This window comes from Myxocyprinus asiaticus, chromosome 45, assembly GCF_019703515.2.
Source record: "Myxocyprinus asiaticus isolate MX2 ecotype Aquarium Trade chromosome 45, UBuf_Myxa_2, whole genome shotgun sequence".
NCBI lineage: Eukaryota > Metazoa > Chordata > Actinopteri > Cypriniformes > Catostomidae > Myxocyprinus > Myxocyprinus asiaticus.
This window is the reverse complement of record NC_059388.1, coordinates 2,498,845-2,515,535: the sequence shown is the minus strand read 5'-3', so window position 1 is coordinate 2,515,535 and position 16,691 is coordinate 2,498,845. Positions and strand designations below refer to the sequence as shown.

The 16,691-nt window shown below is 37.1% G+C and overlaps 1 protein-coding gene across 1 annotated transcript in view; it reads left to right on the top strand.

Annotated features, from left to right (window-relative positions):
* The window catches only part of LOC127435317 (zinc finger protein ZFP2-like), an 88,245-nt gene extending 72,589 nt beyond the window's left edge, over positions 1-15,656 (top strand). Inside the window, exons 6-9 of the mRNA XM_051688709.1 lie at positions 1,030-1,150; positions 1,595-1,865; positions 13,277-13,329; positions 13,424-15,656. Coding sequence (XP_051544669.1) covers positions 1,030-1,150; positions 1,595-1,865; positions 13,277-13,329; positions 13,424-14,643 — 1,665 coding nt within the window. The 3' untranslated portion in view covers positions 14,644-15,656. The remainder of the gene's footprint in view (positions 1-1,029; positions 1,151-1,594; positions 1,866-13,276; positions 13,330-13,423) is intronic.
* Positions 15,657-16,691: the final 1,035 nt, after the last annotated feature.

Sequence of the window (16,691 nt, the reverse complement as noted above, 5' to 3'; positions counted from 1 at the left end):
CATAACTTCTGGGGGGTGTAGACTTTAATGTGCAACTTGAAACGCAAATACTAACTGAATGTGCAATCACATTAGATATTTTGCCACAGTGTGCTTCCATATACTCCATTGAGTGTTTTTGTGCTGTCGCGCTGTTTTGTGTGGATACACTTACAAATGTAATCGTGTCTCAACAATAAGCACGACCTTGTTACTATCAATATATCTTCACACATCAGACACCGTTTACATCTTTTTACATAAAACACTGCCTTTTCACATTGTCAATGTTTCTGTCATTAGATTTTAATGTAAGTTTCTGTTCTAATTTTCGACCAAGATTTTCAGTTTTGTTTTTTTCCCTCTTTCCACCGAAAACCAAAAATAGCATTTTATGCCATTTTTTTATCAACATTTTTCGACATTCAAAATTTCGGTGCATCTCTAATTTTTAGAGTATGTGGACTATTTGTAGTACTGTCCTGCAAACAATTACTATTTACACTTTTGTTTTTGCTGGACTATTTATAATAAACTAATGACGGCCAATGGGTAATTAAAAATGGTGAAAAAAGTAATCGAAATGGTACATTTGCTCATTACTCTTCCTGAATTAAGCTTGAGTTTTACAAGGGGTGCCCAGTTAAGAAAAAAAATCCTTTTTCCTTGATATCATAAATGTGTTTATTAAATTTAGTAATTTAAATACAATTGACAAATTAATGAATGAATGAATTTTACACTTATAGGGTTTTTCTGACACCACATTCAAAGCACTTAATGTTTTGCGAGCAGCTGCATGCCATTTTCTTTAGGCTAATCATCCAAAACAAGCTGAGAGCTGTGTTTCTCAATTACTTATACATTCATATAAATTTTAACCTACAATCTTGGTTTTATAAACAAGTCTATGGATATGTTATGCATCATTTAGCCTACCAAAATAAAATAAAATACAATTCAGAATTCTTTGTTTGTAGTCATGTTTGTTTGTGTTTTTGAGAACTTGGAATACTACTAAGTGTGAATTTTTATTTATTTATTTTTCAGCTTTCATTATTGCTCAGCTGTCACCTTGGGGAGTTAGATGCATGTGTGGACTCGGTTTGTAAATCAGAGAATCTGCTCTATTTGCTGCAAACGGATGTCTGTGGGACTTTGGAAAAAAATGGTAAAATGTTGTTCTTGAATTTCAGTATCATTTATCATTCATTTTCAATGAACTTGGCTTACTTGGTTTGGATAACTTGCCATAAACCTGAGATATCTACTGGAATAGTTTGCCCACCAGCAAGCAGGTTTAAGAAGTCGAATATTGCTTTAAACATAGCTGGGTAAACTTTAAGATTGCTCTGAAGAACAGAAAATACCAGATTTATGTCAAGATATGAGGAAACTTCAGCTAACCAATGGTCGGGAAAGATCGGGACCTAAATCTGTTTTAGAAAAATATTAGAAAAATACAGTTGTTGTACACAATCCAATTAACAAGTTTTCAAATGTTCTGAATTCAGATAGTCGAGAAATAAAGTTGTTGTACACAATTAAAAAAATAACAACACTTTTCTTTATTTCTTTTAATGTTTTAATTTTTTTTTTTTTTTTTTTTTTTAAGTTCTTCCATCAATAGTGGAGGATCGAATTGTGTGCTCATTGTCATTGCCTCCTCTTGGGGACTTAGCCGTTATAAGCCAGCACAGCGACGATGGCAAGTTACAGCTGCCTGTTGATTCTGAAAACCTGCCAATCCCAGAATCCAGTGTGGTCAAGCAGACTGAAACAGAAGATCCAAATGTCCAGGATGTGGGGTGCAGCTCCAGTGACTCATCAGAAGGAGACTGTGATGGAGAAAAGGGCATGAACTCTAATGCAGATGAACTGCAACAGTAAGTTACCACATGACATTTGCTCATTACTCTTCCTGAATGAAGCTGGAGTTTTATTACGGGTGCACAGTTAAGAAACAAATCTGAATTGTTCCTTTTTTCCCCCCTTGATATTATAATTGTGTTTATTAAATTGAGTATATTACATATAATTTACATGAATGAGTGAATGAATTTTACACTTATATAGGGCTTTTCTGACATTACACTCAAAGCGCTTAATGTACTTATTTTGCGAGAAACTGCTTGCCATTTTCTTTGTGTAGGCTAATCATCCAAAACAAGCTGAGAGATGTGTATGTGATTTTCTTTATTGTGGTTTTCTACATCAGTAAATCAAGACCTGAATCATCAACACATAGGCTCCATTTACACCTTGCATTAACATGCGATTCATATCCAGATAGTATTAGCTGGGACTGCATGTACACCTTGCAGTCAAATGTGTCTCCACTTTGATCGGATAGAGATCTAAACAAAATTGCCCGTGCAAAATGGAAAACACTAATTACATATTACATTAGAGGCTGATGTAACTGAAATTCTTAGTCTTTTAGTAAATTGTAAAAACATTAATGATAATTCAAATGCTTTCTATCACTTTAACAGTCAGGGTTTTTCAATATGGTTGATTGGATATTGTTCATTGTTCGTGTAACAAGACTGCTTCTGTTGTGTTCTTCACATTGCAATGGCAGAATTCACAGAAAAAGGCAAGAACACACAACACGACGCTTTAACAATGGATGACTGTAGCGTAACTTCATCACACAATTAATTCAGGGATGTAAATTACTCACCTTTCAGCTAAAGTCACTTTTTCTGAAGCTAATTTGCCAGTATTGTTTGGTGGATTTGGAAGATGTGGATCATTTTTTCTAGATTTTCCTTATTTAAATCACTCGAAAGGGTTACTTTAAGTTTAAACACTTAAAGCTCACAACAATAAGCTTTAAATACAATAAACGAATCAACAGAAATTATACATCTGGAACACCTGCTATGACTTTCTCACCTTATTCACCACTCATGAGTTTGCATCCCTGTTAATTACTTACGTAGTTGTATCTGTATACCAAAAACGCATTTGCATTTACACCTTTGAATGTGGTCAGAATCCATCCCTGACCACCTTCAAATGTGGTTTGAGTGATCCGATCATGATCTGATCACAATGCATCTTGGGTGCATTTACACCTGCATTTAATGCGGTCAAGTGCTATCCGATAGCAATACGATCACTGAAAACGCATGTTAATTCAAGGTGTAAATGGGGCCATAGGTTCTCTTAGCAGCATGAATTTTTTTTTCTTTTAATTATTTAAAATTTAGAATAAATTATCAGCACTGTAGCTGCCACTCAATGCATGTTTACACCGGGGGTGGGCAGTATGACAAAAATCTTATCACATTATGAGTAATTTTATATCACGGTTATACAGTGCCTTGCAAAGGTATTGAGACCCTTGTGCAATTCTCATATGTCTATTTACTTTATCTGAAAACAGTTAATCCCAACATTTATTTATTTTTCACATAACCAATGTTAACTATTTTGAAGAAACATAAAAATTAAAATATACTGTTTGCAAAAATATTCAACCCTTCTACTCTGAAAGCTCCATTTAACACCTATTAGCCCTTTAGACAAAACAATTACAATCAAATGGCCTCTATCTTTGAGATATTATACAGGGTACCCGTGGGTCCTTAAGTCTTAAGTTTACTTTTTAATATTTAAGGCCATAAAAAATCGTAAATATCTTAAATAAAATACAAGAGGGGGCCAGGGTAGCGAGTAAAGACGCTGACTACCACCCCTGGAGTCGTGAGCTCGAATCCAGGGCGTGCTGAGTGACTCCAGCCAGGTCTCCTAAGCAGCCAAGTTGGCCCGGTTGCTAGGGAGGGTAAAGTCACCTGGGGTAACCTCCTCGTGGTCACTATAATGTGGTTCTCGCTCTCGGTGGGGTGCGTGGTGAGTTGTGCGTGGATGCCGTGGAGAACAGCGTTAAGCCTCCACACACGCTATGTTTTCGCGGTAACGTGCTCAACAAGCCACGTAATAAGATGCGTGGATTGACGTCTCAGACGTGGAGGCAACTGAGATTCGTCCTTCACCACCCGGATTGAGGTGAGTCACTACGCCACCACGAGGACTTAGAGCACATTGGGAATTGGGCATTCCAAATTGGGGAGAAAAGGGGAGGAAAATAAATAAAACAAAATACAAGAAGTCGTAAATTTAGTTTGCGGAGGTCTTAAATTTTGGGTTGTGAATAGAGGAGACGCTTAAAACAGCAAAATCTGCGTAAGTAAATCAGCTCTTCCACGTCTTTTTCTCTCTAGTGTAGCCAGCATTCAGCAGCTCACGCTAGAGTTTAGTTTGAGCGCGTAATGCGGAAGCACATTTTTTACTGAACTTAAGATGTAACAGTATAAACCTGTTAATCCAATATACAAATGGAGTTATACTGTATCTCTGTGATAGAGTAATGCGGTAAAATTATCGCTCCTGTTTATAATCAACAAAGCTGTCGACATTGAAATTTGCAGGCGCACGAGGGTGGAGCGGACTAGTTTTGCTGCCTTGCACATCGTGGCGCTCCCTCAAATTACAGAACATTTGACAATACAGAAATGGCAAAAATGTTTTGTGTAAAGCTAACAGAATTACTCTGCTGGAGGGTTACACCTGTTACATCTCTTATCTTAATTTCTCTAAAGTTCCATATGATGTATACAGGTATTTTCTCTGCCATGTGAATCAGTCAATTTTAATTAGTATGTATGTACATAATTTTTTTTTTTTTTAAGAATTATATATTAAAATATTAATAGCATATATAATACGAAAATATATGATCTATCTGTAATATATAGTTTAATATCTGTTTTCAATATACATCATAACTGATTATGCAGCAAGGTTCTCTTTCGTGATTTAAAGTGGCAAGTGTTTTAACTGCCCCATCCTTCAATAACAGTTCCTTTACAAAGCTTGAATCGTTTTAAAAATGGTTCACAAGCAACCCACGCTGATATGAGCCGAAAAAACATGCAGTCCATGCTGAAATATGCTGAAGACACATTCACATGACGCACATACATAGTCCAAAGAACGGTGTGAACTAGAGGCACACACATCCAGTTTTATCCTGCACTGAAATGCACATCGCCGGAAAGCATCAAGACTAGAGGTCGACCAATAGTGGGTTTTTTGCCGATACTGATAACTAAGGTGGGAAAACAGGTTGATAGCCGATTAATCAGCCGATAGTTTTTAAAATGTATAATATGAATGAAAACTTTCCACTCATTGTAGATTAGTGCTGAACTTTAGTAAGTATCACTTTCAGTGGTAATACTTTATACATTTCTCCCACACTGATATCTCCAAAGCGACTGTATACTTCATCAATACTCACAATATTTATTATTTTATTGTCATATTAAATATATGAAAGAAAGAGAGAAAAAAGGATAGGAATACAATCCAACTCAAGTCTTGTCTTTTTAAAGGTAATTTTTGAATGGCATTGTATATATTATATGTGCCCTCACTGGAACACATTGCATTATATAACAATGTGCCCTCTCATGAATATCAAATTTATATATTTTTTTATTCAAAACAGCCTATTAAGAGGAAAGGTAAGTGGTTTCCATCCTTGACTTTGTAACATTGTTCTGACCGTTTGAACAGCTAATGTTAGCTTCCTCTTCACCTTGTTGACAATGCAATTCTCCAGTGCAGTGATTACTTATAAACAAATTAATTATCAAACCATCTTTGGTTGTCTTAAATGACTGATTTATTGTACCATGACAAAAATAATAACATGTATTGTATACAGTTGAAGTTTACACACACCTTAGCCAAAAATATTTAAACTCAGTTTTTCATAATTCCTGACATTTAATTGTAGAAAAAATCCCCTGCCTTAGGTCAGTTAGGATCACTACTTTATTTTAAGAACGTGAAATGTCAGAATAACAGTAGAGATAATTATTTATTTTAGCTTTTACTTCTTTCATCACATTCCCAGTGGGTCAGAAGTTTACATACACTTTGTTAGTATTTGGTAACATTGCCTTTAAATTGTTTAACTTGGGTCAAACGTTTTGGGTAGCCTTCCACAACCTTCTCACAATAAGTTGCTGGAATTTTGGCCCATTCCTCCAGACAGAACTGGTGTAACTGAGTCAGGTTTGTAGACCTCCTTGCTCACACACGCTTTTTCAGTTCTGCCCACAAATTTTCTGTCGGATTGAGGTAAGGGCTTTGTGATGGCCACTCCAATACCTTGACTTTGTTGTCCTTAAGCCATTTTGCCACAACTTTGGGGGTATGCTTGGGGTCATTGTCCATTTGGAAGCGACTGAGCTTTAACTTCCTGGCTGATGTCTTGAGAAGTTGCTTCAATATATCCACATAATTTTCCTTCCTCATGATGTCATCTATTTTGTGAAGTGCACCAGTCCCTCTTGCAGCAAAGCACCCCCACAATATAATCCTGCCACCCCCATGCTTCACGGTTGGGATGGTGTTCTTTGGCTTGCAAGCCTCACCCTTTTTCCTCCAAAGATAACTATGGTCATTATGGCCAAACAGTTCCAATTTTGCTTCATCAGACCAGAGGACATTTTTCCAAAAAGTAAGATCTTTGTCCCTATGTGCACTTGCAAACTGTAGTCTGGCTTTTTTATGGTGGTTTTGGAGCAGTGGCTTCTTCCTTGCTGAGCAGCCTATCAGGTTATGTCGATATAGGACTTGTTTTACTGTGGATATAGATACTTGTCTACCTGTTTCCTCCAGTCAAAATGTCAAGGAAAATTTGATTCCTCATGACATGACCCCTGTAATCTGTTAATATTTTCAGTACATTTTGTCAACATTAAAAGGCCATTTTTAATGTAACTTGTGAGAATTGACTAGTGATAGTTCACCCAAAAATGAAAATTGTCATCACTTACCTTCATGCTGTTTCAAACCTGTGACTTTTTTTTTTTTTTAGTGGAACTCAAGGAGATGTTAGGGAGAATGTTTCAGTCACCATTCACTTTAACTCAATTAAAAAAAAAAGATGCAGTGACAGTGAATAGTGACTGAGACTAACATTCTGCTTAACATCTCCTTTTTTTGTTCCACGGCAAAGAGAAATTCAAATGGGCTTGAGGGTGAGGGTAAGTAATGATGACAGAAATTTTATTTTTGAATGAACTACACTTTTTACTACCTGTTAAACTATTTGTTAAAGGTATCTGCCTAGAAAAACAATATAAATGTAATTTAGCAGATGACTGCATCATGTCTTGCTGGAAACAAGTGACTAAAGAAAGGGTCATTGTCTGTGCAGGCTACATACATGCATTCATAATGAATTAATTTAGAGTTTTAATGTTAATTTCTACATATACATATAGACAGTAAAAGTTCTATACAGTATGTTAACATTAGATAATGTATTAATAGTGAATTTGTAAGACATTTAGAGTTTTTATATTATATTATTTAAAAAAGAAAACACATACACTGGCGGCCAAAAGTTTGGAATAACTTTTTTGCTACTTTTATTCACCAAAGTGGCATTCAGCTGATCACAATGTATAGTCAGGACATTAATAATGTGAAAATTTACTATTACAGTTTGAAAAAAATGTTCAGCACTTCTTAAATTACTTCAAAGAGTTCTCATCATAAAATCCTCCACGTTCAGCAATGACAGCTTTGCAGATTCTTGGCATTCTAGCTGTCAGTTTATCCAGACACTCAGGTGACATTTTACCCCTCACTTCCTGTAGCACTTGCCATAGATGTGGCTGTGTTGTCGGGCAATTCTCAACCTTACAGCACCTTACACTCTAGCTGATCCCACAAAAGCTCAATGGGGTTAAGATCCATAACACTCTTTTCCAATTATCTGTTGTCCAATGTCTGTTTCTTTGCCCACTCTAACCTTTTCTTTTTGTTTTTCTGTTTCAAAAGTGGCTTTTTCTTTGCAATTCTTCCCATAAGGCCTGCACCCCTGAGTCTTCTCTTTACTGTTGTACATGAAACTGGTGTTGAGCGGGTAGAATTCAATGAAGCTGTCAGCTGAGGACATGTGAGGTGTCTATTTCTCAAACTAGAGACTCTGATGTACTTATCCTCTTGTTTAGTTTTACATCTGGCCTTCCACATCTCTTTCTGTCCTTGTTAGAGTCAGTTGTCCTTTGTCTTTGAAGACTGTAGTGTACACCTTTGTATGAAATCTTCAGTTTTTTGGCAATTTCAAGCATTGTATAGCCTTCATTCCTCAAAACAATGATTGACTGATGAGTTTCTAGGGAAAGCTGTTTCTTTTTTTGCCATTTTTGACCTAATATTGACCTTAAGACATGCCAGTTTATTGCATAATGTGGCAACTCAAACAAACACAAAGACAATGTTAAGCTTCATTTAATGGACCAAATAGCTTTCAGCAGTGTTTGATATAATGGCAAGTGATTTTCTAGTACCAAATTAGCAATTTAGCATGATTACTCAAGGATAAGGTGTTGAAGTGATGGCTGCTGGAAATGGGTCCTGTCTAGATTTGATCAAAAATGACTTTTTCAAATAGTGATGGTGCTGTTTTTTTACATCAGTAATGTCCTGACTATACTTTGTGATCAGCTGAATGTCACTTTGGTGAATTAAAGTACCAATTTCCTTCCGAAACAGCAAAATCTGTACATTATTCCAAACTTTTGGTCCCCAGTGTAAATGCAAAATATAATATAATAAACATGTCCAGAGACATCCAAGTAGCCTCAGTGATTTTCCTGAAAAGTGTAAACACTGTGACCCTGGTCCCATTTACACCTGGCATTAACATGCATTTTATACAGTAGGTATTCAACCAGAATTTGCTTTTTACCACCACAATCACCACGTGAAGTAGTCATTAGCAGCTCTAAACCACTAAGGCACGCTTTAACCATAGAATTTCAACAGGCCAGAGCTGAGTGCATCAGAGCTCTTACTCCCTTCTATAACTGACGACCATTCAGTTTGTGGCAGTAATGCATGTTAAGCTTGTTTTGAAAACCGCTATAAAATAGAAGAAGAAGAAACGGGAAAAACAATTGGAAGTTCACGCATGTTAAACTATTTCCTGTAACACCATTTAGTGGATTATTTAGGACTTTATTGAAAACTTTTAACTTTAAGCACATCAATACATTTTTTCAAGATTTTTTTTTAACAGACATACATTTTAAACACCCAGAACCTCAGTGATTCACACCTTACTATTTCCCTCAGTGGGGCAAGGGAGCTTTTTAGATCTTTTGTCATATAATCATGAACGCTGACGCACTATGCGCCTGTACCACCTATGATTTTACCTTTAAAACATAATGGTGGTGACTATGATCTTGCATGACAAAGTGTAGTACCAGGCACAGCGCAAAATGGCTTCTTGTGAATCTGCTGGATGTATTTTACTTTCCACATGTATCCAAACAGACAATAAGATAAGACAGTTTCGAGCTTGCGACCTGTTGCACGAGAGCTGAGCACACTGCCCCTAAGCTATCAGTCAAGTATGTGTTTATTCAAAGAACTTGTGCTTTTCTCTACACCACACCGTCCTCTGTAACTTTAAAGGCATATTACATATAATAACAAAAAAGCACACACACACACACACACACACACACACACACGTGTGTGTGTGTGTGTGTGTGTGCTTTTTTGTTATTATATGTAATATGCCTTTAAAGTTAATATATATATATATATATATATATATTTCATTACGCATTTGAGCTGGTTTCAGTTGAACCATATTTTTGTCCATTACCGATTAGTCAATTATAACACAGTTTAACGCAGTTAATTAAATGCGTTGTTTTTTTTCATATTAGGTCTAACAAATAAAATTATGAATGTTCACAATGTATTTTCATTTTGATTTTCAGGAAGATAATTAAATAACTAAAATCTCTGAAGCAACAATTTTCATTTATTAAAAAAGACTGACATTCTAGCATTTTTTTCTATATACCAATTCATGAGCTAACTAAGCTAACTTTAATGCTGCCATTAATTTAGCATTTTTAGACCACCTTCTACACATGAAAACAAATGTAAAAAAAAAATTCATAGCACAAAAGTGTTTTGCTGCCAAAGTGAAGGGAAATGTGTCCAGTCTTTCTACAACTTGAGATTTACATAAGCCTGGTGTCCTTCTCTCCAGAAGACATCAACGCAAGGCTGTTTTGATGTGATACTGAAGTGAGAAGCTTTTTGGGAAATGGGAACGCAGGCTGCTTTTGCCAGTGTGCGGGATACAACCGCTGTAGTCGCAGATTAGGACTTGGCATGCTCTTGGGAAACTCTGCAAGTTCTCGGGAAAGTTTAAACCTCTGTGGCAGTGAAGCTGTTATCATTGGTATGGCGTCACAAGATACATTTGTGGCATCAACTAAAGGGGTTGCTGATGCACCGTGTTAATATTTTCACTGGACATTTTGTCTGACAATGTTTGAATTTGACAGACATTAATACATTTTAATGGTAATAAACTGGTAATTACTGACTAACGGAAACCCTGTTACTTTATTATAGAGCTCTGCTTCCGGTTGCCAGTGTCAGACACTCTTGTGTCACTTAAGATTTAAAATACATTTATATCAAATCCTTGAATAAGTTTAAGTGAAAAAAATTTGTGGGTGCCATTTTTATTTATTTATTTTATAATCGTATCGAATTGTGAGGCTTCTGCGTCGTATTGTATCGTAAAAATTTGTGTATGGCTACATGCCTACTAATGGATAAATCAGATGTTTACCAATACATTGAAAGTTAAATAAAAAGGCATCGGTCTCATTTTGAAACATTTCCACATTAAAGAATGCTAATAGTAGTTATAAAAAAAGACCAAAAGAGAGATGCGATTAGGGATTTAAAGAGAAAGACAAGTCATTTCAAGTGTATTCCAATGGAATATTTCATGGGATATTGTTCATTAAATGGGGTGAGTGTTTGTGGTGTTCTTCACATTGCGATGGCAGAATAAATGGAAAATGCCAAGGACCCCCTACATAGCACTTTAAAGGGTCACAACACCCCCTTTTTCAGCACAGTTCTGTTATCGCCAAATTTTTAAAAGATGCCAGCCAAAGTAGGTGTGATCATCAGCAGAGTGAGAGAAGGGGGAGTGAACACAACAACTGTCTGATTCAGTTCACTCAGCTTTATTTCACTAATGCAGATAACAGCATCAAAGGTTCTCACAATTATTGTAACAAAAAACACAAGTTATACACTGTTTTGTAAGCTCACAATACAGCCGTAATCATGTCGCCCTTTTATTTATTTTTTAAATCAGATTCATGTAGTGTTTACAGTATCATAGATAAGTGATGTATTTTAAAAGTTGTCAATCACAAACACATATAAAATACCTATATTATTATACCTATATCTGGCAAACAGCCATAAAAGGGAATGTAAATGGCGGTATGTGTGCTACATTTTTAAATTGCAGCAAACAGTTTTTATTTTAAAGGGGCATAGCTTTCGCAACTCAGTACTCAAAACTCACTACTCATGAGTACTTTTAAATGAGCTACTCTTTTACTCTTACTTGAGTAGTTTTTAGGACAGGTACTTTTACTCTACTCAAACTACATTTTTTAAGAAGTAACAGTACTTTTACTTGAGTATTATTTTCAGTACTCTTTCCACCCCGGCTGGTAATTTAAGTCTGTAATTTAATACGCAAATAAATGCCAAGCCATGTACTCTGTATTGAAAATGTTCATCTTTTTTACACTTTTGAGACTTATTCCAAGACGCTGATTCAGAAACATGAGTGCTTAGATCGGTTAACACACATTAAGGATGGATGAAAGGATGGATGGATCGATAGCATTTGTGTTTGGGACAATCAAAGTAAACCACATCTCAAAGGAGTCCCAGTCAGAGTAAGTCCACCTCAACGCATATCTCGAAACACTCACGTTAATAAATGCTATGCAAACATTTAAAAGGTGTTGCCTCTGACTTAAAGCCTATCCTGTCCTTCTGTCAGCAGCGTGTGGGGACTTGAGTCACAGTACTGTCTCAACTGAGGTGCTTGAGAGTTTGAAGTGCTGGTCATGTGCATGGCAAGGACACTGACAAACCTGCGGTGCTCACTTGTCAAAGGGTTAAGGCCACGCCTTCTTATGAATAATATTGAGAACACCTGTGACGTAGAGGCGCTGAAATTCAATGGAACTAAGCCCTGTGCGTCACGTCCTGTGACATTGACTCGATGTTCATTTCAGACCCAGAAGATGAAAATAGCCAGAAAAATCCTAAATTAACCCTTTTCCTCTTGAAATAAAAAATAACGAATACACCTGTTAAAAAACGTGTTCTAGTGTTTCTAGAGGTCTGATCCGTACCCGAGACCGTGTAGGCACTGATGATACTGTCAGATTTTAAGCCTGAACCCGAAATTGCTTACAGTCTAATTTCTTCTAGTACTGATGCAATAGGCTGTATTTTATGTAAGCATATAGGCAACATGCGTAACAGTACTAAAACAGTAAACATACACAGTTTTAACAAGGCACAACAGCCATTAGAGCAGAAGGGAAAAAAGCATTGACTTACCGTACTTTACCTGGTGCAGAACAATCTGGAATAATATGAAACACCGCAACAATCCCCTCTATGCAGCCTTAACTTGTTCAGAATGTTGAATCTTTATGACAACTGCACTAAAACAATCTAGACGCAGGTCAAAGAATGAAACAGTGCGTAGGTGTCTCGATGTGCATTTTAAGCTCTTTTTAACTTGACATGGTGCTTAAACAGTGCCGGTTCTGCACGAGACGGTGCAGATGTCAAAGACATTCGTCCAGCAGGTGTTTAAACTATGGGAAAACAGAACAGTCGTGCGCAAAATCACATTCGGTGTGAATGGCCCCTAACTCGTCCGTTCGCACGTCTGTGAGTGAGAGTTCAGTAAGCCTGTTTATTTTTTCATTAATTACAAACCCGACCCGAACCCGAAGTCCTGCTTGAAAAACTGACCTGAACCCGGCCTGAAACCCGTCGGGTTCTCTGGTCCTGTCGGGCCCGGGTCGGGTTGCAGACCTCTAAGTGTTTCATGACCCTTTAACAAAGGTTGACTGTAGCACAACCTTATTACATTATTCATTTCTTATGTAATTGTATCTGGATAATGAAAACACATTTGCACTTTCTTTGAATGTGGACAGTATCACATTTTGGAAATTGGTGATTTATTTTGCATCTTTGTTTATTAACTAAAATAATGCACACTTGAAGCTTTAGTAATCTTAATTTATTATTAAGTAATTGTGCATTCCTAAGTTTTATATGCTTAATATGTAATAATAAGTGAAATATGCTCTTTATTCTCTTATAGGAGTAACCTGGAAGAGCCAAGTGTACCATCATCAGCCAGTGATGCCCACGGAGGTACAGCCTCTCGAAGTTTCTCTCAAAATTCTCATTTTGACAGATCTTTAGACTGAACTCTCTGTCTGTTTCTTTGTCACTTGTTTCCTTTTAGGGGGTTTAATTTTTAAGGCAGCTGTGCCCGTCCAGCACCCCACTCTAGACACCTTCCCAAAGACGCCTTTTAAAGGCTTCCACTATGCTGGCAGGACCGTTCACAAATGTCAGCAGTGTACCAAGTATTTCATCTATCGCTCTGATCTTTTAAAGCACCAGGAATCTCACACCCCGGCAAAGGTGCACGAGTGTCCTCAGTGCGGGCTTGCTTTTGACAACCCAGTGCAACTGGCTTCACACAGTAAAGGCTGTAAGTCCAGAGTCTTTAAATGCCTCAGGTGTTCAGCCCACTTTACTTCTCTCAAGACCCTGTACAGACACAACCGAGTACACAAAGAGAAAACCACCCACAAATGCCCTGAATGTGGACGGATTTTCACAAGTCTGTCGCAACTGGTCGGTCACCGGCGAACTCACAGAGCTCCCCCCATTAAAAGGAGCTATGATTGCAAAGAATGTGGCGAGACGTTTGGGTCATACCGAGACAGTTTGATCCACCAGAAGATCCATAAAGCTAAAGATGTTCAACCGTCGAAACCAGAACGCCAGCCAGGAAAGTGTCGCTTTTGCGACTTAACGTTCAGCGTTGACAGCGAATTACGAAGCCATCTCAAAAGTCATGCGGAATTCCGGCCGTATATATGTGACCAGTGTGGAAAGTGCTTTTCGGCAAACAGCAGTCTGCTGGCCCACCTCTCGAACCACACGGGTGAGAAACCTCTCCTTTGTTCGCAATGTGGAAAACGTTTTTATAGCAAAATCCAATTGAAGTCGCATATGAGATGTCATTCGGGTGAACGGCCGCACATCTGTCCGTACTGTGAGAAGCAGTTTACCTTGTCTGGGAATTTGAAGATTCACATCAGAATTCACACTGGAGAGAAGCCGTATGTTTGCCGCCAATGTGGAAAGGGATTCGTATCCGCTGGATGCTTGCAAGTGCATATACGCTCCCATACGGGAGAAAAACCATATCAGTGCAAAATCTGCAACAAGAAATTTGTGGTTTCAAGTCACTTGACGGCACATATGTGCTTTCACACAGGAGAGCGACCGCACTGCTGTTTACAGTGTGGGAAAAGGTTCATCCGACGATATGACTTGAGCAAGCACATGTACACTCATATTGGAAAGAGGCCCTTTCCATGCCCCATGTGCCCGAAGGCTTACACATGTCGCACACACTTGAATCGTCACATGAAGAGCCACAGCGTTTGAGTGCCTCGTGTGGAGTGAAAACATCACTGATTTCATCGCATTTTCTCACCCTCATGTCATTCCGAACCTGTATGACTTTCTTTCTTACTTGGAATACAAAGGGAGAAGTTTAACAGAATGTTTACGCTACTCTTTTCCATACAATCACAGTGACCAGTGGCTGCCAAGCTCTAAAAGCACCATAAAATTGTCCATAAAACTTATGTGCTTTATATGAGTCTTCTGAAGCCATAAAATAGCTTTATCATAGGAAAAGACCAACATTTAAGTTATTCACGGATGTTCTCAAATTCACATATATTCAAATTTGGCACGTCACGATATGTTAAGCTAGGTTTAATGTCAATGATGGCGAATGTAACATGCTAAATTTGAATATCCACATATTCAACCTGTACATGAGATTTGAGAGGTATCCTGGAATGGAGGATTTTTTGTGAATAACTTTTTGTCTGTTTCTCACACAAAGCTAGCGTATGACTTCAGAAGACTTAGAATGAAGTGCAGAAGTCGCATGAACTATTGTTGGTACTTTTTTTGTTGTTGTCATTTTTGGAGCTTGATAGCCTCATTCCCCATTCACTTTCATCGTATGGAAAACAGCAGTGTGAAATTTCTGCTTCTACAACATGAACATTTATTTTTGTTGTCTATAGAAGAAAGTCATATGGGTTTGGAACAACATGAGGGCGAGTAATTGATGACATACTTTCTATTTTTTTTTTTGATGAACTAACTTGAACTAGAACAACTTAAACAGGAGTCCTGAAAAGCAGTTTGGATTGTTAATGTGTAACCATGGATATTTACTGTAGAAATCCAGTCTTAGAGACCAATGTGCTTTTTATTATTTTAGATTTATGTTTTTCATTTAAAGTTAGCATGAGAATTATTGTCGTCAGTAAGCAACTATGAATGAAATATGCTGAATGTATAGCCTCATACTAAACAATAAATGTGTTGTAAATGTGTCCCACATCACTTAACATGGGAATTAAAAATCTCGTATGATTCATCAGTGCTGTGTCATTTTTAACCATCTTTTATTTACAGTGGCCCTGATAAAGTATTTGGAAAATTAGGTCTGTCTTAATGTATGAATTTCACTGAACTGGAAACAAGCTTTTCTCAGAACTAACATTGCTTTTCTGAGCTATTTTAGTATGTGATATTTAGTGGATGTATGAAGTCTGTTCCCCTCAAGTTGTTCACACAGGTGCAGAGTGAGTAAATAAGTATAGTTTAACACATTAGTTATGGATATACTCCACTAACATTTGACAACCAGAAAATTGCAATGTTTTTGTATGCATTTTAAACACTAAATCTGTTGTTTTATAATTCTGCTTTAAAAGTGTGCTGGTGCTATCTTTCAAATAAATGCCACTTGTTTTGACATTCGTTATAGATTGGCAAAACATCCATACATCTTTAAGTGTGGCTTAAGTAACATACTTTTTAGGACCACGTTTTTTTTTCTACCAACTTATACCATCTCGACAACATGAAGACAAAACACTAAAACAAGATATCTCTTTCTATTTGCCTGCATAAATGGTCAAGCAGAGCCACAGTGTATCGGAAATAATGTTATTAGGCCTATAGGTTTATGGGATAGATTAAGACCAGAGGTCAGAAATTAAACATGGGAAGGCAAAAATACCACAGAAATGTAAAATGTGTAGTGAATGCCTCAGCTTTTTTTTTTTTTCATTTAACAATTAATATGTTGCATTTGAGATATTTTACAATATTCTATTGTATGTCTATGTAGTGATGCTTTTAATCCCTCTGCAGACACTTTTTAATTTGAGCTGTCAAATATATGGCCAAAGTTGAGCCATGCAAGTTATTTGATTTGTTATCTGTTAGCCAATCGGCTCACTCACATGTGACATATTAAGCCAATTGGCTCACATAGTGTAGGCTAATTGGTTCTCTGACTTGTTATCTGGTAGCCAATCATATTGCGTCTCTCTCCTTGTCTTTTATTTAATTGGCTCAGATTTGCAGTTAAGCTGGTTGAATATGTGGAGATGCCTTTGGAA